General features: G+C 36.1%; 1 protein-coding gene across 2 annotated transcripts in view; it reads right to left on the reverse strand.

Annotated features, from left to right (window-relative positions):
- The window catches only part of prkd3 (protein kinase D3), a 358,336-nt gene that overhangs the window by 59,616 nt on the left and 274,055 nt on the right, over positions 1-24,665 (reverse strand). For both annotated transcript variants that reach the window (XM_039748100.1, XM_039748101.1), the window contains exons 5-8: positions 13,426-13,583; positions 5,044-5,233; positions 1,192-1,269; positions 651-834 (exon numbers count right to left, since the gene is read on the reverse strand). In XM_039748100.1, coding sequence (XP_039604034.1) covers positions 651-834; positions 1,192-1,269; positions 5,044-5,233; positions 13,426-13,583 — 610 coding nt within the window. The remainder of the gene's footprint in view (positions 1-650; positions 835-1,191; positions 1,270-5,043; positions 5,234-13,425; positions 13,584-24,665) is intronic.

Here is a 24,665-nt window from a genome sequence, read left to right on the forward strand (position 1 = left end):
ACTTTTAAATGTATCTGACTCTGATGGTTTTTACTTTGATGCTGCTACCAGGTACACATTTTGTCAACAATTCTGGGCTAAGAACTTTTATTTTTAACTAAATAAAATTAACTAGCTTCAGACTTTTTTAAATGGTCAGTGTTACTTCTTTGGTAATAGACACCAAAATTCATGATGTGTCATAAGGTATGTGTTATGCATTTAACACAGCAATGAACTGGTGTCCTAGTTAGCGTTACTTTTTGCTTTCCACTTGGACAGCCCTAGTTCTGTATCTCCCAATCCCGATCAGAAAAAATTGTGGCTACAGAACATTTAACTACATACAGTTGCTTAAATTGAACTTCTGCGCTGTACTAATCAAGATATGTAGTAAATTATCTGGCAACCTTTTTTAATTTTATTACAAAACATCTATACAGTATCAAGTATGTTATTTTAAACATCTTTATGCTATGTAGTATGTTACTTTCTTCATACAGTTCTGAATATGTATTACTTATTACCAACCCTTTCTTTATTATTTAAAAGGAGGCACTGAAAATTGGGAGTCTACTATGGCCTAGAAAATTGCAGGAGCTCACAAGAGAAGACGGCTTAGACTTTCTTCCCTTTAGACTTCAAAAAGGGATCTTTATATATCTTGTTACCTAATGGTTTTCACTGGTTCTTCATCTTTATCTCCATCAAGATCAGGAGAATCCATGAAAAATATTTTGTCTTCTGGAGTAGAGGCTTCCTCCGAGTCATCAAGACCCCTACTACCGTCACTATTCATGTCACTGCTGTCTACTTCCATTGGCATATCTGAATCTGGACCTGGACTTGCAGGCTCTGCAGACAAGGAAAATATATAGATGATGCAATCATAGACCTTAGGTTTAACAAGCAATCCCAAGATGCATTCTAACGTAATCCCAGAACTATAAAACAGTAAATGTGTACAATGAATCCAATATGTTTATAAAACTTCTACTACTGCCCATATGGCAGTTGTTATGCACTGGCAGAAGAAAAAACAAAAGTCAAGCAAAGGAAACAATAGTATGATAGTGGCAATGCAACAATCAGTTGCTGATTCATAACATTTTAGTCCAGCATTTATTTAATCTTATTTCTCATCAGTCCTTCCATATTACTGGGCAGCAGCTGTTGTATGTCTCATGGCTTGATGCACTTTATTTTACTTGCCTCCATTAAAAACAACTTCACCAAGGCAGTCTCTCGGCACTTTGGATGCACATCGTTTGTGGCAATTAAACTTACAATCTAGAAATTAAAGAACAATATATATGAGCATGAATAGCATATAGAAAACACAGTCCTTAAAGTATCAAACACATACTTGACTCTACTTAATTAACTATGGAGAAAAGATTTCCAAAACAATCCTTAAATTTTAAAATAATTAATATTTTACCCTGTTTTACCAAAAACGCCATTATTTTATTTAATCGCAAAGAATCCATCAATCATCATCATTAAACCAAGCTAGATGATTGCCCCCCCCCCAAAATCTTTTTCCTCTGCTCTTCATGTTCCTGTGCAACCTTTGAGGTCAGAACCATTCTTTTAATATCATCCAACACCACCACCAACCACCTCTTGACCACATCCCCTCCTCCTCGACCAGGGTGCTGCTCTTCACCCAATCGTCTGCTGCCTTATGCTACAAATTCCCAAACCACCTTAGTCTGTTTCTTCCCAAACCAACATCTATTGCTTCCACACCAAGTCTTTCTCTTAACTCAGCATTTAGCTTCAAATCAGCTTCTGCAAACATTTTACTAGCAATAATTACGAGATTGTTTTTAAGCTCAATCTTCTTTCTTACAACTTTTCCTTAAATTCCTTCTCCTAAAGATGAGTAATCTATAAACATCATCATTAATTACATCTACTGACTTACTGTATACAAGTCACTTCCTCAAAAACGATGTGTTAGCTTTCATAAAAAGGGCCCTTGTTGCATGGACCTTAAATTGGCAATAAGTTTATTACTTTAACCTGGACAAAATGGCAGCGGTTTAAGGTTGTTTCCACTTCTTTAAAGCATATTGCACTTAACACTGGGGGGTCTTCAAAGACTTTTAAATTGTTTAGTATATTTTCTCTATAAACAGATATCTAACTCTAGACTCCAGAAGAATTAGAAAAACTAAAATGAATCTTTGACTTGTAAAATATGTTCGTTTGTCTTCCATTGATGCTTTCACAAGTTGTTAAGTATACTCTGAAATATTACAGAGGCAAAAAAAAAAGTATTTAATAATAAGTACTATTATTTATTGAAGAATGTTATAATGAACCTGAAGTATTTCCAAAAAGTCCATTTGTTATTAGCAGATAAAATCAAATCAATTTGAAATGCCTGGGACCAGAGGTATTTCTGATTTTGCATATTTTTGGATTTTGGAATATTTGCATATACATAATATGCATATATCTTGGGGACACTCCTGATCAAGGTGGGAAATGCAGACAAACCAGCTAAATGATGACTCACTTAAATAATTCATATCAATGAGCTATTGTCAGGAAGTGTGGTAACATGACAAAAATATTAAACTTTAAAAGTGATGAATATGATGTGCAGACTGTTTTTGAGTTCCTTTTAAAGGGGGTCAATTCTGCATATTTGAACTAAAGAACCAAAGTATGCATATGCAACTTTCCACAATACTTTCAGTTTTATATATTTGACTGCAAAGTATTTAATTTTCCACTTGTGGCATCTTTTTTTCACTTTCTTGCATACGAAGTGTAGGGAAAGTATTGTAATTGTCCAAAAATTTGACCTCGAGATTTTGATGAAACTCGACGTTTTAGACTTTCCTATGTCCGAAAATACCATTTTTGGAATTATGTGTGTGTGTGTCTGTCTCTCTGCGTGTGTGTGTGTGTGTGTATGTAAACACAATAACTTGAGTACACTTTCACTTAGGTCAACCAAGTTTGCATACAAATATTAAGTACAAAACGTTGATTTCTATAAACTTTTGAGCTACTTTCACTAACCGGAAGTGGTACTTTTTTGCTCATGCAGCTGCAGAGTCTGATTTATTCAACTTTATTTTTATAATAATTGTTTATTATATTAGTAATTTGATTTATTATTGAAGGTTCCTTAATGTACATAATATAAAAATATAATCATTGTCTTACGGTTTAGTCCTCAAATATTCATCCCCATATCTGAGTATACGAGAAAGTCTAGGGCAGACCATTTCCAATTTTTTTTTTAATGGGTGCCCTGCACCTTGCCTAAACCTTGCAAACACCTCCCCCTCCATGCAGAATATTGAAACATCTGTGTAATATTGCATACCACCATTTCATGGAAAACAGAACACCCAAAAAAGTAAATCGCTTTGTTGCACTTGCTGCTTCATATTAGACCCCAACCCTGGTCATCGATTGGGTGTCCTAACTTTGTGGCTTCTTATGGAGGACAATCCCACCCCCCGTTTCTGGTTGTCAAGCATATGTCATAGTTTTGTGGTCTTTAATTCTTCACAGTGGAACAGACGTGCTCAGAATAAATAAATCCATTTGAAATCTACACATATGTTGTTCACATCCTCTCAATAGTAAAAAATAAAAATAAAAATTACAGGGAAAAAAATGGTGTCATATCTGCACTCAAAAATCTTGGGGTTTGGAGCATTTCGTATTCAAATTGTGGTTGAGCAATCTTCTATCTGGATTATCCATAAATTCATGATAAAGTAGTCTTGATAAAAGACTTCATTCTTCACATAGACATAGAAATGGACACCCTCATCTTAAGATTTCTATCCCTACTTATTTCTGTAGGGTGTTTCGAACTGAAAGTTTGTAAACACTAACAAAGTCAATACAAATTACCAGTACTTTTAATCTTGTATTTAATACAATTATATACCTGTTAATGAAATAGCTTAATTGATCTTTTGATTATTTTTGATCTTCTTCTACTACTCCACACAATACCTTAACTAAGAACAACCAAGTATGCTTAGCTTAGTTTAAATAATAAATGTTAAATTAGAATCAATATTTAAATTCTAATTTAGCACATAAAGTTAAAATTGGTTTAGCTACTTAACAATTGTTTTAGCTTAACTAACAATATTCCTTTACTCCTATGACCTGAAGATGCAGGTCTTCCCAAAATTCTCAAGATAAAATCTATGGGGGCAAATACTTAAACCCACAGAATAAGCTCAACAAAAATGAGAATATCAGGGAGTTTGCTTCTATTACTAATAATGTATTTCTAATTAATAACTCTTTTTCATTCTAATTCACTCCATAAACATATTGCACAGCAGCTTGTATCTAGTGCCACTTTAATCAAGATAGACCTCCAGACTTTAGAATAGGATCTGAGTGAAAGGGAGATACTCACATGAACAACAGCAGAAATTATTAAAGACTGGCATCATAATTAACCAAATTTTCTATACTGTGCTTTAGAACCTTATTTATAATATGTATGTGTTTTATATACTGTTTATAGGGAGAAAGTACAGAGAAATTCTTACTTCATGTGCTAGTCAATATGCAACATACACTCACACACACACACACACACACATATGTTCATATTGTGTGTGTGTATATATCTTTGTATATACAGTATATATAATATAAATATATATGTGTGCAATATATAATATGAACATATATATGTTTGTGTCTATGTGTATACCTCATTGGGTTTTTCATGTTTACTACATGTTTTTTTACAATCTTTTGCTGCACGGTGGTTGTGTTCTTATTGAATTTCATTTGTTTTATTTAACTATGTGTAGAAATATGTATTTTGCTTTAGACTGTAAAGGGAAGTGTACTATATAAAAAGACACTGAAACTGAACAGAATATAAAAAGCATGACAGGATGCAGTCCTCTTCCATTTACAAGACACTACACCAAAGCCAACTGGCATTCAGCAAAAGAGGGTTCTTATTAATGCTTAGCAACATGGTGCTTCCTAAGCAACGACCATTAAATGCAATATGAAAAAAAAAAAACAAGCAACAAAAGACCTTGAATGTACCTTTGCATTGCATTCCTTGTCGGAAGAGCCCTTTGAGCAAACGCTTGCAATACTGACAGATTGTGGGTCGTGTGTAGGAGTGCACAACAAATGTGTGAGGAACTTTAACACGCCCCAGGACCATTTTTTCCATCCAGATAGGACGGCCACTCCAGGAGGGGATGCGTTTGCCAGGTTCCTGGTGAGAGCGCTGGAAGTAAAAATGTGCAAATTAGAAATGCTGTATTATACACAAAACCTAGATATAGTTTGGTGGTTAAAACTTATATTTGATAAAGCACAAGTGTTTACAATAGATTGTTTTTCTTCAACTGTCATTCCATTTTAAATTGTTTAAAAAAAAAACTAAGATGATCTTAGATGTTTTGAAATAAGCAAACACAGAAAGATAAAATCTGTTTTGTGGCCTCACTAAATTAAAATACCCTGAAGACAAAAAGATACCATAAGGGATCAAATATTCTGGTGGATTTTCTGGGAATGAACCTGCTCGCCTGAGGTTTCTATTTCATCTCCTTAGCCAGTGAGCCACAATACCATTTAAGAAATGACAGACATACTAAACTGATTTGCTGTCACCACTTAAAACAATATGATGTAAGGAAATAAAGGATTTAAGAGATAAACATCACTTAGAGAGCACACAATGGCTACAGGGTAAACTGTTAACTACCATCAACAGTCCTAGAAGATTGAGTACAGAAATATCAACTTACAGATAACATAAATATGCTTTAAATGACTGTGCAAATAAAAGCAAGTTCATATACAGTAGATAATACAAGCATATAAATACAGACCATATACACAGTTATATGCATGAATGTATGTTGATGTCTGTGTGTGTGTGCACAATGTTTGATGAAGTACAATTTAAAGATGTTCTCGTTCAAATGTTGACAAAGCAGCATTTGTTCTTAATATATTAAGGCTGGAATATATCATCTCAAAAAATCTAAATAAATACATTAGAACAAGAATAAAATTAAATCTAGTTAGACTGGTTCCTTGACTTTTATCTGAATGTCGAGACTAAAAAACTTATCTAACATGTGCATCCTGCCCATTTATTTTCCCAAAAACAACTGGATTTTGCCTCATCCTTGTGCTTGCAGAAGTAATTCTCCATTATTTGGTTTTCTGCAATCCATCATAAAGCAAACCATTAAACATATAAAGGAAGATGTACTGAACATCTCTCTATTCTTTACAGAAATTGCTTTTTTATGCAATTATAGGCAGAATAAAGGCCTGCATGTCTAATCAAATGGTCAAGGTTGCCTTTATAAAATAAAAGTGTGGTCTTGAGGGATGAAGGAACCTAAAATATTTACGTTTTAACGTTATGCCTATAGATGCTGCCTAAAGATTCAGTTGTTATATACTGCATACAGGATACCACAGAACAGTAGGATGTAGTGTCCAACATTTGGTCATCTTTAAAACTGAAGAGTTGATCAGAGGTGGTGACTGTACCAGCACACGTTTTTTTTGTTTGTTTGTTTGTTTTTTTTACTGTGGTGAAGCGTATCCGGGGTCCATGGTGAATCTGACTAGGTGCAGATATTTTAAAAGAATAAAATAGTGCAGTTCACACTTTGTCAGTGTAGAGGTGTGTGGGACGAAAGGTTAAAAAAAGAAGAAATCGAGAGAATAGCCATGGGGATGTGACTTTATTAATTGATTTTAATTTCTTCTCAAGAACTCTTTTTAGGGATTATTTATTGAAGATCACACTATTGTTTCGAACACTCTTTTAATCTATACTAATAAAAGGCAAAGCCCTCACTGACTGACTGACTCACTCAATCACTCACTCACTGACTCATCACTAATTCTCCAAGTTCCCATGTAGGTGGAAGGCTGAAATTTGGCAGGCTCATTCCTTACAGCTTCCTTACAAAAGTTGGGCAGGTTTCATTTCGAAATTCTATGCGTATTGGTCATAACTGGAAGCTATTTTTCTCCATATACTGTAATGGAGTTGAGCTCGAAAGCCGTGGGGGGCGGAGTTTCGTGTGACATCATCACGCCTCCCATGTAATCACGTGAACTGACTGTCAATGCAGTACGTAGAAAACCAGGAAGAGCTCCAAAAAGCGCTGAAGAAAACATGCATTATATAATTGAGAAGGCAGTGAAACAATAAGAAGCGAGCGAGTGACATGTACAACCATATTCATGAGTGCTGCTACTTCGGAAACAAAGCACGGTGTAAACCTAAACTTTAAATTAAGTTCATAGACAGGCTGCCGCTGGCGTTTGTCATGCCCACGGGTAATGCGGGATACAAGTTTAATGAGAGGACGCAAGACATAAACGAGAGTTTTGATCACTTTATAACTCAGTTAAAATTGCAGGTGAAGGGGCTGTGCTTATGTAAATTCCGAGAGACTGTGTTTGTGGGGGATTGACAGTTAAGACGGGTGGGGGAGTAACGTCATCATCTCCCCTCCCATTCTCCTCATTTCGCTCTGAGCTGAGCTCCACAACTAACGCAGAGTTACGGAAGCGACTTTGTGATGCTGCCACCAAATACTCACAGAAAAATCCACAAGTTAAAACACACGCTGTCTCTACAGTTTCTCCACACTGAATCCACCAGGCACTACTTACAAAAGGTTACATTGACAATCGTGTTACGTTATTTTTAAAATGTTTCCTTTCCTTAGCACAAGCACAGTTGAGAAGCTTCGATGTATGTGCTCCATAACGCATTAAGAAATCACGCATTTAATCACACTTTGCATTCCAAGCAAAGGGTAACTTCTGTCAATGCATGATTTCCTGGTACACCGATTACATTGATCAGCACTTCCCAATTCATTTTACCCTCGCACCCGCTTGGTTTGAGAAGAAGTATGAAAAAATATGAGGTTAACACAGAAAAACAGATCACCAATTGAAGCTTTATGAATAATCGATTTGCCATCAATAATTGTTTTGGTAAAGCCATATTCAGTGTAATCCTCCTTCCATTTTATAATTTTTCCGCCACTAGGCATGATTAAATGAACGGTAAAAAAGTAAGAGCGAAGCAAGGGTGACTTATTCAGGCAGGCAGGCGAAAGCTCAATAGCTAGAATTTGGATATAAGTAGGTTCTATTTAGTCGCCAGAAATATATTTGTTAGGAATGGAAGTTGAATTTAGTCTTTAAATTTCTATGGTAAAGAAAAAGTTATGCAATGATAACTAAATTTAACTATATAAAGTCAAAACTTGTATATATAAAGTCATTCCCGAATATATAAAGTCAAAACTTGTTTCTGAATATATAAAGTCAAAACTTGAATATATAAAGTCATTCCCAAATATATAAAGTCAAAACCTGAGTATATAAAGACGGCGTTGGAATATTTCGGAATATATAAAGTCAGCGCTGCAATATATAAAGTCAAAACTTCAATATATAAAGTCAGCGTCGGAATATACAAAGTAAGCGCTGGAATATCCATCCATTTCCCAACCCGTTGAATCCGACCACAGGGTCATGGGGGTCTGCTGGAGCCAATCCCAGCCAACACTGGGCGCAAGGCAGGAAACAATCCTGGGCAGGGCACATGCATCATTTTCAAAACATTAACTGAACAGTGTTTTTTTAATTTATTTTTCTGAATATGTTTTTGTTAACTTTTTTCAGTTCAGAGTCGTTTCAATCAATAAATTTTGACTTTCACTTTATATATTCAGGAGTGAGTTTATATACTCCGATATTGACTTTATATAATCTGGAATGACTTTATATATTCCAGCGATGACTTTATATATTCAACTTTTGACTTTATATATTCAGAAACAAGTTTGACTTTATATATACCGACGCTGACTTTATATATTCAAGTTTTCACTTTATATATTCGGGAATGACTTTATACATTCAAGTTTTCACTTTATATATTCCAGCGCTGACTTTATATATTCAAGTTTTCACTTTATAAATTCAGAAATGACTTTATATATTCAAGTTTTGACTTTATATATTCTGACTCCGACTTTATATATTCACAAAATCAATGTACTGTATTTGCCTGTTTGGCACCCCATAGTATATGTGTGTGTATATATGTACACATGTATGTATGTATATATATATATATATATGCCAGCAACACTCATGACAATGACAAAACATTTACATTGTCAATCATGTTACGTTATTATTAAAATGTTTCCTTTTCTTTTTACTTCTCCGCTGCCAAGCGCGGGTATTTTGATATATATCTAGATAGATAGAATTATTAATCCCATATATATAGATATATATATATAGATATAGATATAGATATATATATATATATATATAGATATATATAGATATATATATATAGATATGACAAGAACACTCATATCAATGACAAAACAATTACATTAACAATCATGTTACGTTATTTTTAAAATTTTTCCTTTTCTTTTTCATAACTTCTTTAACACACTACTTCTCCGCTGCGAAGCGCGGGTATTCTGCTAGTCTATACTAATAAAAGGCAAAGCCCTCACAGACTCACTCACTCACTCATCACTAATTCTCCAACTTCCCGTGTAGGTAGAAGGCTGAAATTTGGCAGGCTCATTCCTTACAGCTTACTTACAAAAGCTGGGCAGGTTTCATTTCGAAATTCTACGCGTAATGGTCATAACTGGAACATATTTTTGTCCATATACTGTAATAGAATGCAGCTCGATAGCCGTGGGAGGCGGAGTTTCATATTAAAATATTTAACCAATCACATTTCAGCCGTCATTTGTTGCAAGGCAGAGAGGCTTTCACAATCTGTTGTGGAGGCACTCTAACACAGAATAAATGTCGATTAACCTGTTGCTTCAACCAATCAGATTTTGAGTTGGTGTCAGTAGGGCCCTCTAGCAGGCGTACGGCAACGTCACCGTATTCAGACCCACTGATTGGATAGAAGCCGATATGAGGAACTCGCCGAGGCCACTGAACGCACCGCAAACGCTCCGAGCGAAAGATCGTCGCGTGCAACTCCATGGCAGATTCTGGACAATATTATTTGCCAGACACAGACCAGATTTCAAGACCACGAAAACCTGATGTTTGTCACGCTCCTCGAGCCCCAGAAGTTTCGAGAATACAAGAAAAATTTCTCGCATGCAGCCTTCTCCAGTTTAACACAAGAGCCACGGAGCGCTTTTTGATCTGTCTCGGCTAAAAATAGAACTGACTGTAATGTATGCCATGGATGATTTTGCAGGAAAATCTCCCACTGATCTCCTTGACTTCCTTCATCAGAAAAATCTGAATGAGAGCATGGGGCAGCTGTTCACATTGGTATATTTGGCGGTGAGCATTCCTGTGTACACTGCCTCTGTCGAGCGGACATTTTCAGCCATAAAGCGAATTGAAACTTATGCCAAAAATACCATAGGGCGAGTTCGCCTTTCAACATTTGCTTCGATGGCGATAGAAATTTAGGTTTTGTTGGAACTGAAGCGCACAGATAATCTGTACGACAGAGTAATTGAACTGTTTTTGAGGAAAGAGAGGACGATGGATTTTATTTACAAATAATCTGAATTTTTGGTGAGTAAAATGCGATTTTCCTAAATAATATTGCAAGTTTATGAGTTATTATTGATGTTTTTTATGTGTGTCGCGGCTGTGGCTGCAGTAGAAAGGAACTTGTTCATCCCTGGTTTGCCTGTTCAATAAAGACCTTTATTGTGGCTACAGGAGTTATCTTTTATATTTATATATATACAGTATCTACATACTGTCAAATAAACGAACCGCACGCCGTGGCACAACATAAGAGGCTTCACCTCTAGCGCTGACGTCCGAGGTTCGATTCCCGAGAGGGGGTGCAGTGAGAGTGTACGCTTGATGAGCCCAGAATTAGGGCGAAACACGTGCCGTGTACTGTTTGCATTATTTGACAGTAAAACAATTTCAGTATATTCTATATATATATATATATATATATATATATATATATATATATATATATATATATCAGCGCTTCCCATTCATTTTACCCTCACACCCCCTTGGTTTGAGAAGAAGTATGAAAAAATATGAGGTTAACACATAAAAACAGATCACCAATTGAAGCTTTATGAATAATGGATACTTTATTCCTCATCAATAATTGTTTTGGTAAAGCCATACTCAGTGTAATCCTCCTTCCATTTTATATTTTTTCCGTGACTAGCCATGATTAAATGAACGGTAAAAAAGTAAGAGCGAAGCGAGGGTGACTTATTCAGACAGGCAGGCGACAGCTCAATAGCTCGAATTTGGATATAAGTAGGTTCTATTTAGTCACCAGAAATATCTTTGGTAGTAATGGAAGTTGAATTTAGTCTTTACAATTTTATGGTGAAGAAAAATTTATGCAATGATGACTAAATTTAAATAACATTCGTACTAAACATATTTCTGTCGACTAAATAAAAATTACTTATTTTTAAAATTTAAATAGAACTTGAACAGATACGATAGTTCATAATACCCATGCAGCACTAAGTGCACGTAAGAGCAGGAGTCATCTGTTTTAACAAGCAGCATATTGCATTGATACGAAATAGCCTGCCCATTTAATTATTTAGGAATGGATAGATAAATTAAGATTTTGTACAAATAATGTTTTTAATTTTTCTACCTCGATGGATTCTGGCACCCCCAGCAACAGTAGCTCACACCCCAAAGGAGATATATATATATATATATATATACACATATATACATATATAGATAGATAGATATAGATATATAAATAGATAGATAGATAGATAGATAGATAGATAGATAGATAGATAGATAGATAGATGTGTATGTATATGTGTGTGTGTGTATATATGTAGATATGTATATATATATATATATATATGCCAGCAACACTCATGACAATGACAAAACAATTACATTGTCAATCATGTTATGTTATTATTAAAATGTTTCCTTTTCTTTTTCATTACTTCTTTAACACACTACTTCGCGGGTATTTTGCTAGTTGCTTTAATAAAACGTATTGTGCACTTTACACATTACTTGCTCAGTGTCTTCATTCATCCTAGTCCAGGTCATTCATGACTATAAATGTCCCAAGGAAAAGGAAGACGTTGTTGCTGCTGGCATCCGGGGTGTCATTTTTACACTTCAACATCTTTGGCAGTAGCTAGCACTACTGGCAAAGGAGGGGTACACAATGGAATATACCATTACTAAGACTATTTGGTAAATTATCAGCTCATAAGAGGCAGGAGAAAACATTTACCTCTCTATTGAAGGAACTGTAATACCATCATGAGCAAATTGAATTGTTTATTATTGCTTGATGCTGACCGTTATCGGTCAGTTTTTCCTAGGTGTCTACCCTAGGGCAGGATACTTGAGGCTATCAATTCTACAGATGTAAGTGTACTATGTGAGAGCATTTCCATTTGAAGGTTCAAATTATCTTATACTGGACAAGCATCCAACTAGTATTATGCTGAATGAGAACTGCTTAGAAATACTACATGTGATATTCTGGTCTCTGTCCACACATATCAAAGAGGGAATATTAAAGATTACACTATCTGTAAGATCTGGGAGCAATTTTTGAGAAAACAAAATTGGTGTACATTATTTTTAAAGCCAACTTTTTTCCTTTACAGAAAAATCACATGCAGCACAACCTTTAAAACAGCACCAGATCATTTTAATTGGAGTAGATATGCTGCCTGCAGACACTGCGAACATTTAATATTACGCCGCTTTTGTCTGCTCTGGCAATACTTTAGAAAATGTATCAGCGAATACAGCACAGTACTATTTACACAAGTGAGATGGCCAACTACAGGGCAGAAAGTTAAATAATGAAAGTATAGCTTTAAAGCATCACATACTATATATTTTAAATTGACTTTTTTCTTCTCATTTGCTCTACAAAGTAAAGTATAAAATATAAATAAAATAATCCACTCCAACTTTCCTGTAGCCCCTTTTATTTAACAGTAACAATCAAGACACAGTTGACTGTCACAATCACTTAATCATACGTATGTGAGCTCTGCTTTTGCAATTGAGGGCTTGGGCTATATGCCTGGGACAAGTCTATAAAATCCACACCCAATGCTTGTGGCAGAAACAAAATATCAGCTTGACAACGGTGGATTAAGCAAGACTTTTTAGCTGTGTCAATAAATAACGTTTGTAACACATGGATATTTTCAGTCACTGCAAGGACTCAAAGGGTTTTGAGATTTTACAAAGTAGATTTTCTCTTAAAGCAGATCATGCAATCTCGCAAAGAGTGGGGGCTTATTAAAATGATCATTTGAGATGAAAATAGCACATTTTCGTTGATGGAATTGCTTCATAGATAAATGCAGAAAAGGGTTGTGGCCTTATAAAACAACTATGAGCCATATTTAATACCTCTTCAGTGGACACGGGTGCATGTTCAATAGGTGCTGGTCTTGGCACAGATAGCCCAGGTCCTGGCAATGAGACATTGGACAATCTTCTTTTTCTCACTCCACTGCAGTTGTTAGGTATTTTAAAAGCACATCTTTTGTGATAATTCAAACCACACCCTGAAAAAAAATAAGAGTAATAAAATAAAAGATTACATAAACCATTGTTTATTTGTTTGCATTTGTAGTTCCTCAATTTAATTCTAATGAAAAGAAGAAAATGAAAACCGGTACATAGACTTATCTTGCTCAACTGGAAAATCCTAACTCCCCTATTCTAAGTCAGTGGGTAACTGATGTTATATTTGAAACTGGAAAAAAATAAAATTTGCACTTAGAGGATCTGTGCAAAACTTTTTAAAAACCTGGCAGGATCTAATCAATAACATTTTAGAATAAGCATTTAAATTGAGGAAGCAGGTTCTCTCTCATCTTTTACCCCATTTAGATTTATTCATTTATTAATTTATCTATTCACTTATCTATACTAGCATAAAGTTTTACTCTGCTGGCCTAACTCTCTTTCTCAGGGGTGGGGGTTGATTTGTTTCAAACCTTTTTTTTTGTAAAACTTGAGTTATTTGTATGGAATGTTATTTGATTTCAATAAAATCAATAAAATCGAAAAACAAAAGAAAATGAAAACCGGTCTCTTTGGAGTTCTGCTCATTATTTTCATTACTTACTATGCGTAAACCCAAATACACTGTCATTCTAAGCATAACCTCTAGGTGGCTCTGGTGTCATAAAGTGAAAGAACTTTCTCTAACATGGAGTACAATACTGTAATTGATTTCAAATATCAAAGGTGCTAGGGATACAAAACTGAAAAAAACTTACATCTTCAAAATGTTTTTAAATGAATATAAAAAAATATCCTCATACCCACTTAATTAAACTGGAGTTGCATTTGGTCAGGGGCTACACTGAGAAAAGGGCAGGAAACAACCTGGACAGGCAGACTCACTGACATACACACACACAACACTCAGACTCACACAGACCAATTTGGAACTGCTAAATAAACACATCTTTGAGGATGTGCAAGGAAAATTGGAGTATCTGGAAGAAAACCCTCAATGATCAGGGCAAACGTGCAAACCCAACAAGGACCACATCCAGGCATGGCATTCAAACTGTGGACATTAGATCTGTGAGGCAACAGTACTACCCATTATACAACAATGCTGGTGAAAATAATAAACATGTTACTTAAGTAATTTGTGCAGATGTGTCATTCCTGACACATGTGTTGAACTTATGACATTATTTATTCTGAATATAATAAAACATAAGAAAAAGAACATGATTATAAAATTATGTGAATGTGTTTTGGGGAGGCACACGGGAGAATGTTCTTCCAAATTCCTTGCTATCCACAAATTATAGTAGCTCAAACAAAGGATATATTGTAAAGTTACATTGGTTATATAAGGACAGTACAAATCAGTTAAGCTTTTCATGTCCTCTTTTTAACACTAACTTCACATGCTTGACTATCCTTTGCTTGGTAATGATCAACAGACGTACAAAAGCATGATGGCAAAACATCAGGAAATTCCTCTTTGTGTACAACTTAGTACTCAGACTTTACAGAACTCAGGCTCACAAAAACTGGAGAGATGAGGACTGAGAAAAAATGTTTTCTTGGCACACTTTGGGTCTGTTAACTCCAATCAATCCTAGCTTGAATGTCACGGCCTATTTGAGTATTATTGCTGACCATGAGCATTCCTTCACAGCCATAATTTACCCATCTTCTAATTGCTACATTAGCATGATAATGCACTATGTCAAAAAGCACAAGCCATTTCAGACTACTTTCAAGAACATAACAATGAATTCAGGGTTCATCAGTGTCCTAGACCACCGGATCTGAATTCACTAGAACACCTTTGGGATGTGGTAGAACATGAGACATGATTGGGAGAAAAGACAAGCAACAGGAAAGTGTCAAAACCAGGAAATCAATGGCACAATCGACAAAGCCATAATAAGGGACAAAAGTTGTGCTCAGAACCAGAAAACAATAACAAACCTTTTTAGAAAGAAGACTACAAAAAAAATTTGTATCTGCATCTTGGGTAAGGAAGTAATTTCTTAGATAATCTTTTATCCCATCGTGTCAATACCTGAAGGTCATAGCCTCAGAGGACACACCCATAGCACTGCGTGAAGCAGTCCTAATGATGGGAACAAATCATAGCAGCAATAATATAAGATGCAAAATGGCGCACTAAATGGTGCAATGAATTAGGTAACTTTTTACACAGTTTGAATTTCCAAAAATAAACATCATAATCATAATTAGGAGCCACAAAAGCCTCTTAAACGAATGTTTGACTTTCGAAAATCCATTCAATCAAACAAACCAAAAATAATAATGAGATTCGCAGTTGTGCAATTGACATGTCAACAGGATCTGAGTGATGCAATCATGTCTACATGGAATAGAATGTCAAAGGAATGTTCCCAACATCTTGTGCCATGAGGAATTAAGGCTGTTATGAGAGCAAAAAGAGGCCATTCCCAGTATTAGTATAGTGTTCAGTGAGTGTATAAATATATAAGGCCACACTTTTATGCATACAATTGGCTGTGGAGCAATGTTTCTCATTTGGGAGTCTCCCATAGAGAAAGGAGATACTCATAAGACCCTAGATGATTGCATAAATGAGGAATTTGCTCTCATGAATGACCAAATCTCTTTTATGTAACTTCTAGTTATAGACAAAAAATTTTGTTATGTGCATCCATGCACATAAAACTTATTCAGGGTATTAGTACCTCTTTGAGACAGCATGGTATCATATACGGACTCTAAAATTATTGACAGACCTCAGTGTTTCAGGAATTTATTGAGATACTTAGAGACACGTATCTGGGAAAAATGGAATACCAGACATGAACTGTTACTGGAATTCTATGTGTAATTAAAAAGCCCACTTTGACAAAGTAACTCAAAAATACACCAGACCAGTGACTGAATTTGTGGTTGTATAACTTAATCTATGGCCATTTTTTATGATCATGTAATTAATAGAGATTTGGAAGTGTTCACTGTTAGGCTGATGATATCCTGACCCAGTCAGCAAGACTGTGAACAGGGTAGACTTAAGAAATGTAAAAGAATAGTAAAGATGTTATGAATTCAAGAAGACCCTTTAAAACATCCAAAAGAGGCAGGATATGAAATGTCTAAATGGACGATGTTCTAGGTTCTTGTGAGGGTATCTGCAAGGAAAGGTGGCCAAAAAGGAGGTTAGTATTTGCCAATGCAGCCCTAAGACCCATTTATGTATACTAATATTGAAAGAAGCTTTCTGGATATAGAAAAAGCACTTCTGTGTAAAACTGGATGAAGGATCTCTTGTACTAAGTCAGGTATCAGAAGACTAAGAAGGTCAAAGTTGCAGTACTGGATCCACTTTGTTCTCAAGAAGAGTAGAAAATTTTTGATGTTGACTGGAGACATCATCAAAGGGTGATAAAAGAAATCAGATGAATTCCCAAACTTTATGTGCATGCTCCCATGTTCTCGGTAAACATTTGGTACATTTTCGTTACTTCAGACTCTCCATAACAAAAGAAGTGGAGATTCATCTTAACTTCTTATGAAGCAAAAGATATAGTAGAGGTCTTCAATAATAAGTGTAAAGTGTAAAAAGCTCCTTGGCATTGGCCTTCTTGGTAAATGCTAGGGTTGTGTTGAAATTGAGACTACGGCCAATAGTTTAACCTCAGCTTCAGATACATTAAACTTGATTGTATTTTGAACTTTGATCTTGTTTACTCGAGAGGTTGTGTAAATGTGTATGATCTGTGTTCCTGGAGAAGTATTATAAGCTTACTTCAAGGTATTTTGAAGGAGATACGTCAAGAGCATGGACGTCCAGAACCAGTGGTGTGCACCTTTCAATCGCCGTATTTAATAAGCACATTTTGCTTTCATTTATTTGGCAATAAATCAAATTTATTTAAAGGGGATGTAAGATGTGCCAGTTATCTTGTCACTTTTCCTCTTCTCTTCTTTAAATAGGAAAGATTCTTCAAGGTTGAGAATGAAGAATAATAAAGAAGAAAGGGTAGTTGCCCCAGGTGGGGAATTTAAAGCATTTTAACATTTTCAGAATAAAGTCAATCATGAGACTGATGAATAGACTTCTATACTGTAGATATGTGGTCATCAACTGGCAGCCTGTCAGGTACAGGTTTTCTCTGACCCCAAGCTGAGCTAAGTGCCACAAAAAGTGTAATCATCGACTCAGCTAAACTGTGATTCTCAATCAGTTTTAGAAAAGGATTTTTGGACTTTCGCTTACCTACACTACACTATGTAAATACAGTGTAGCATAAGTGCTCATCTACCCAATTCACACTAACTCAATTCCATTCAACACAAAGGGCAGGAATGATATCAAGAAATTCTGTAGTCTTTTATGGTAATTTATCAAAATTTGTTTATCATTGTTTACTTTTCTTTATTTTAATTTTAAGTCTGCAATATGTTTAGTGAGTGAATTCAGTTTCATTTTTCAATAGGTGTGGATATTCCACATCTAGCACATTTCTTTTGCATTAACATTTATAAAAACTCCAGCAACTGTGATCTGTGAAGAAAACTGCATGGTAGGTTGGACAGGAAAACAATGGAAAATACAGATGCCACAGAGAGCTTCTGAAGACAGTGTTTCCACAGAAGAGATTTAAATGCTTTACAGAACATCTCTCAAGGCCCATGTCATGAGTTAGTATGGATTACCATCCTACAAGTTAATAAATTGTCCTTCCTCACGCAATTAACAATATGCTTCATAACTATAAATGTCAAATACAAATCTGACAGGTCTGTATTGAAGCAATATGTGTGTGATGTGGATGAGTAAGGGATTGGATACGAGTGTCCAGGAATGAATAAGGGGGACTACCTGTTTACAAATATGTTTATGCACAAGGTGGGAGTTACTTGTGCTGGCCGAAAAGATAATATTCTGCAAAAACTTGCACCCTTGTCAAAACTATTTGTTGAGCCCTACTGTAGATGCTGTATTGAACAGCAGTGATAAAGAGGGATTCAAGTTCTCAGATGAAATGTTTGCTCTAATCACTGTAAATATTCTACTCCACTAAATCTAGAAAACAAGGCTGTTGTGGTTAAGGCATTAAGTAAAAAAGACCCATGGGAGCAGCCCACTTGGAGGAAGCCTATGATTAGATCAATTACATATTTGCGGGCAGGCCCGGGAACACCTGTAAATTCTAAAGCAGGACTCGACAACTGCAGCAAGGAATACTGATCATTTTCACATCAAGCAATTTAATACACTTTACTTAAGTGCAAGGTTTATTTAGTTAAAAATGGTAAGATTTAAGAATTCTCCATACTTTTCAAAATAAAATATTCCTGCATTACACTTCTATAAAAAATGGAATCTCTAGGCATTGTCAATCACTTCAAACTAGTGTTGTCAGAAACATTGAACGTATCGATGGTATCGATGCCATCAAATATAAAATGGTTTCAGTATTCATTTTTCATGGTATCGATTTTACATACCCCACTTTCAGTATGCTCTGATATCGTTCGCATTTCATCACATTGTTACAAAAATGGCTACCTCAATGTTGACCAGTTGATGAGTAACAAATAATTTTGTTCAAAATACAATGTTATGTATTGATTTATAATGTCTAATATTTTAAAAGAGTTTTAATTATTTAAAGCTGGTGTTTGGCATGTGTCAGGTTTAATTAACTCTGAGCACACAGGAGAAAGCTTAAGGGAATGCCTTAGAGGAAGTGAAAGGCTGCTGGACATGACAAAATGGCGGGGATCACAACTGATAATACCTCACTGAACAAAAAAGCACTTCAAGAAGATCTTACCTGGACCCCTGCTTTGGACACAATGTGCACTTTGCAATTCACAAGGGCTAAGACATACCTTCTGTGTCTGCAGCCCTCTCAAGAATAAGATAAACGGTGCCTGCTATGTACAGATAGTTGAAAATGAAAACAATAGGACTTACAGATAGCCAAACACAAACATGATGAGCCCATACGCTGGAATTCAGCATATGAAATGGTGGAGAGATTTTTAGAACAGCAGCAAGGCAGACAACAGGAAAAAGTGGCACCTCATGCCAAAAGACTCTGATATTACAGTTCTTGAGGCTGTAGTACTAGGGCGTTGTACCATGTTAGCCATTATATTATGGATGTGGTAAGAAGTTAAGCAAAATGACACCTTTTATTTACTAACTAGAATGATTACAATAGGCAAGCTTTCGAGGCAACTCAGGACCAAAAAGCCTGCCTATTGTAATCTTTCTAGTTAGCCAATAAAAGGTGTCATTTTGATTAACTTCTTATCATTTCTTGTGGTTGTAAGAGATGTTTTAAGTCCATTAAGCTCTTTCACTGATGCCTTCAGTGGTGAAAAACACACCACCCTCTCCTCTGTTCTACTGTTACTATGAAAGATTATTTCTCATTTGATAACTGATCAGGGTGATAGCATCTTGAGACAGCTACTTAAAGAAAATATCAAAAATGACCTAAGACAGAGGTATGAGACCCACCTTCTGCACTTGGTTCTCAACATGTCAACATTTCTTGATCCAAGGTTTAAAGACAGTTTTGTTGTCTTAAAAGAGGAAGTCAAGCAAATGCAAAACAACAGTGTTTATTTGCTTGAAGTGGAAACCCAAATTCAGCAAACACTCTCTTCAACCACCAAACAACCATCAAAGAAAAGCAAAACCGATCTGAAAGGACTGTTAACAAATATAAACGAGGCAAAAGAAGAGCCAAAGTCTGCATCATCTGAAACTGTGCATCTCACAAATGAGTTCACAGTTTAGGAGAAGATGCCTGAACTTAATGCAGAGGCAGACCCACTGGCATGGCGGAAAACAAACGAGAAAAACTTACCTCATCTTGCTCAATTTGCAAGAAAGTGTGCAATTGCTGCTTCTAGCTGTGCTTCACAGTGTGTTTTAGTACGTCTGGGCTCACTTGCAGCACAAGACATGTTAGTCTTCCTTGCAAAAAATTTGGAAGCATTAAAGAGATTGCTATTTGTACTGTTTGGATTTGTATTGTATAGTAATAAAGTGTGCTATTGATTTGTCCTTTTTAAGTTGTTGTATTTCATAAGAATTGCATATACTGTTAATTTAGCTATTTATTGTTCAATAGACTGTCTCACACTACTGTTCATTTTATATAAATTGAGTGTGGATTTGTGTATTTATTGTGTATATTTTCTACCTCTGAAAGAGTTACAAAAGGTTGTACAAGGCTTATTTTGCAATAAAAATACTTTTGAGTTACATTATACTGTACTATGTTAAGTATCAAAAATGGTATTGAATTTCAATACTTTTCTTGTTATCGTATCGAAGTTTGAAATGTTGGTATTGTGACAACTCATCTATGATTCTATCCTTCAGTTAGCAAACGTTAGACATTTGTTTCTGCAAATCTTGAACTGGTCCAACAAAAAGAAGCTAGGACCGTGTTTGTTTGCATATCATTGTATTTAAGGTCTTCGGCGGGCTGGCGCCCTGCCCGGGGTTTATTCCTGCCTTGCGCCCTGTGTTGGCTGGGATTAGCTCCAGCAGAGCCCTGTAACCCTGTGTTAGGATACAGCGGGTTGGACAATGACTAACTGACTGTATTTAAGGTATTTCGTCTGTGCTATATGATTCTGAGTCAATCCCAGCTTACTCCAAAAATTGCACTAAACCTGGGTCACAGATTCAGATTTAACATAATATTCAACCTAAAAAACACCTACCAAAATCCACTACTCCATGTTTACACACAATCTACTGCTGAAGAACTGCCTACAGTGACACTAAATGCCTCTGAAACAGTGAGCACTTTGGTCTTGCTTCCAGTGCCATCTACGGACACAACAAGAAATTAATACAAATTAAAAATCACCGGTCTCTCACGTTCCCCCATGCATATATATGTTTTCTATATACTTATACACTGTCACAGATCACTTCTCCTCCTTGTTATGTCCAAGCTGAGAGCTCAGGGCACACTAGCGGGCCTAATAATGCATCTACAGATACTTTAAGGCATGTTTTTTCACATGAGAGGAATAGAAGAAGCCATAGGAATGGAATACCCACTGGAAGTTCAGCTATATGAGCCCAACCACTTCTGCTCTGGTGACCTGGGAATCTAAGATAAAAGGAGATGCTGGGAGTAAAGCCCTCAGTTGCTGGCTGAAACAAGTTAAACTTGGTAAAGTATCATCTTCATTCAGATTTGTCTTCACGGTCGTTATTATGTGTTATGTGCTTTTTTAAAAAAAAAAAAAAAATCTGTATCAACGTCTGTTCTGTTTACATGCTGGCTACCAGAAGGAAGTATCTTAACGTGCTTAAAATCTAAACTGCTCTGCACATGTGCATAAGAAATAACCTTGCCAATACAGATTTCAGCTACATTGTGTGGTTCAAAAGTGATTGAGGATATAGATATCTAGGAAGACAGACATGAAAAGTGAAAATAAAAAAAAAACTACGGGTGAAATTTTGACTGCTTTTCATAACTGAAGTCTCAGTGCCTACTGACGTCAAAGTTGTTTTACCAGAGTGTATAGATAATTGTCAAGGATAGTAAGATTGTTTTTATCAGTTCTATCAATTAATGCTTTCAGTGTCTTATTGTGCTTCTTGGAATTACTTCTGTTTTTTAAGTTATGTATCAACTTTGGAGGGAAGCTTAGTATTGATTAGGAATGTGAATAAAAACTGTTTAAACAATTAGCTGATTTGTTGAAAACTGGTCAGGAAATTAAAAAAAACCATTGACAGATAAAACCCATCAACTCCCATTACCCCCTATCTCTAAACATATTGCCCTTTACAGATAAAACAAGATTTCAACATAGTATCCTTGACAAACTGCAAGTTGCTTCTATAAAATAAAATTTCAGCACCTGAATCAAAATCAAAAAGCCACCCACTGACCATCACACTGACCTTCGGTGATCTTCCTCATTTTGCAAGCTCTAATAACATGCATAATCAGAACTAATATATACAGTAAGTGTTCCCACGCTAGCAGTTGCACGTTTTATAACTCAGGTACAGAAGTAACAGTGAGGTTATAGTCAAGCAGGCAGTAAACAAAGCAGAAAGATATTGAGATACTGGAGTGTCTAGCTGGGCTTTTTTTTTATCAGCTTACAGGTATTCAGACTGTTCTGTTATTCAATATTTTAGCTTTTGTAAAAGAACATTAGGTTAAGTGTTTAAAACATTGCATTTAAAACCAAAGGGTTTGTGCTCTTAAAGTTTTCTCTCTTTGTTCCTATGGAGTCTGGCTTTCCAAATGTAATCATTCAGGAGCCCATAGATGCTTTTTGTGTTTAGTATTTTTTTTTAATCTTTTTTTTTCTATCGAGTAATTTGAATCCACACTTTCATATTCATAGTCACTGCTGCTCTAAACGCGTTTTAGTTGCATGCAGGAGTGTCCCTCCATTTTACAGGATGTTGAATTCCTCAGCAAATCAATGATCAATATTTGCAAGTGTAGTCCTTCTTGACAATGACACTTACTTGGCACTTGCTGTATGGGAGGTGAACCCACATGCCTGTTAAATTATAATTGTCATATACTCTGCATATCGGTCTTACCTAGTTGAATCACCCCATCCACTGTTCAAATTCCTCCTTTAATTTATTTCCTTTTTCACAAGTGGAATTAAAATGGCATTAAAAAAACGCAGACAGAAACAGGCACAGTGAGAGGGCAATAATGGGAGAAACAGAAAGAAATCCTAGCAGCAAAAAGGAGAATGCACGCTGCAATTTGAAGCTATACCTCTCAACGTCTAAACGCCAACTATTTACATAAACATAAAACATGGAATAAATTCCTGAACCTTTCTGTCATGTTAGCAGACATTCTAGAAGAACAGAACAGTCCTTCTGACATACCAAGGCTCAGCAGAAAACACAAAAAAGAAGATGAAAATTAAATCTGTCAATTGTGATGTGCTGTAATTTAACACTAAGTTCCCATTTCTGTGGAAACATTTACACACTGTTAATTCTTTATATTAAACGTTCATTACATTTCTTGGACTTTAATATCCTTAGTATTGATGTATTGTTGTCAATGACAGATCTTCATTAGATTAAATAAAAATTACTGACAATAGCCTAAATTTTTATATCCTCTCTCTTTACAGGTAACCCACTGGTTTTGAAGCGGTGGTGCAGAATGATGCCCATCTAAACCTCGCAGAACAAGCAAAGTGCCCAATGACGGCAGCATGGCACCAACTGAACTAAGCAAATGCAGCGTAACTTGTGGTGCCATTACATATATTCAAAAATAACTCAATCTTATATAGTTAACAGCCACTCTAGTATTACTCAAATAAGCATTAAAAACAAAACACAAGAAATTGATAGTCTAAGACAGTGGTGGCGAACCTATGGCACACGTGCCTGAGGGGACACTCAGAGTCCTCTCTGTGGGCACAAGCACCATCGCCCCAGCACAGAGTTTGTTACTAGAAGCCAGTGGGACATGGGGCCGGACTGCTCCCCTCCCCCTCTCCATGCGCGCCTGAGGACATTTCTCACATCACCCAATCCTCTGCCCACCAGCCCAATGGGAATGCTTCCTCCCTCTCGTGTCTGGGGTAAGGCGGGCGGCTCACATGCGGCGTGAGGGTACGGCACAGATGGCAGCCTGTTGAGTCTGTGGCGAAGGTGATTCCTGTGGTGGGGTTGGAGAGGAGCTAGGGTGGAGTGTGATGTGGTATAGCGGGTCCACAGCTCAAAATTGAAAAGGCCAGTTTTAATAGATAATCGTCGCACTCGTGGTGTGGTAGTGTGGCCAGAGCGGTTCCCGGGAGCTTCGTGATGCGGTCCTTGCTTAATTGCACAGATGAGGAGTCGTCGGCATCTGTAATTATTGCCGGGAGCTGCTAATCGCCACACCTGATGCACGTCCCCATAATATACAGTATAATAGAAGCGCAAGGCAGATGGAAAGGGGAAAAAAGAAAGAGAAAACGGGAACGGAGGTTAATGGGGGAGACCTGCATGAAACACTTGAGAAGATAGAAGGGACGACAAAGGACAGCACAGTTAGTTCCGAAAATGAAATCTTTAAAGTGTGGAATTTTCTGCCAAATAATTTTAAGTCAATGAAAGCACT

Source organism: Polypterus senegalus, chromosome 3 (assembly GCF_016835505.1).
Source record: "Polypterus senegalus isolate Bchr_013 chromosome 3, ASM1683550v1, whole genome shotgun sequence".
Lineage (NCBI taxonomy): Eukaryota > Metazoa > Chordata > Cladistia > Polypteriformes > Polypteridae > Polypterus > Polypterus senegalus.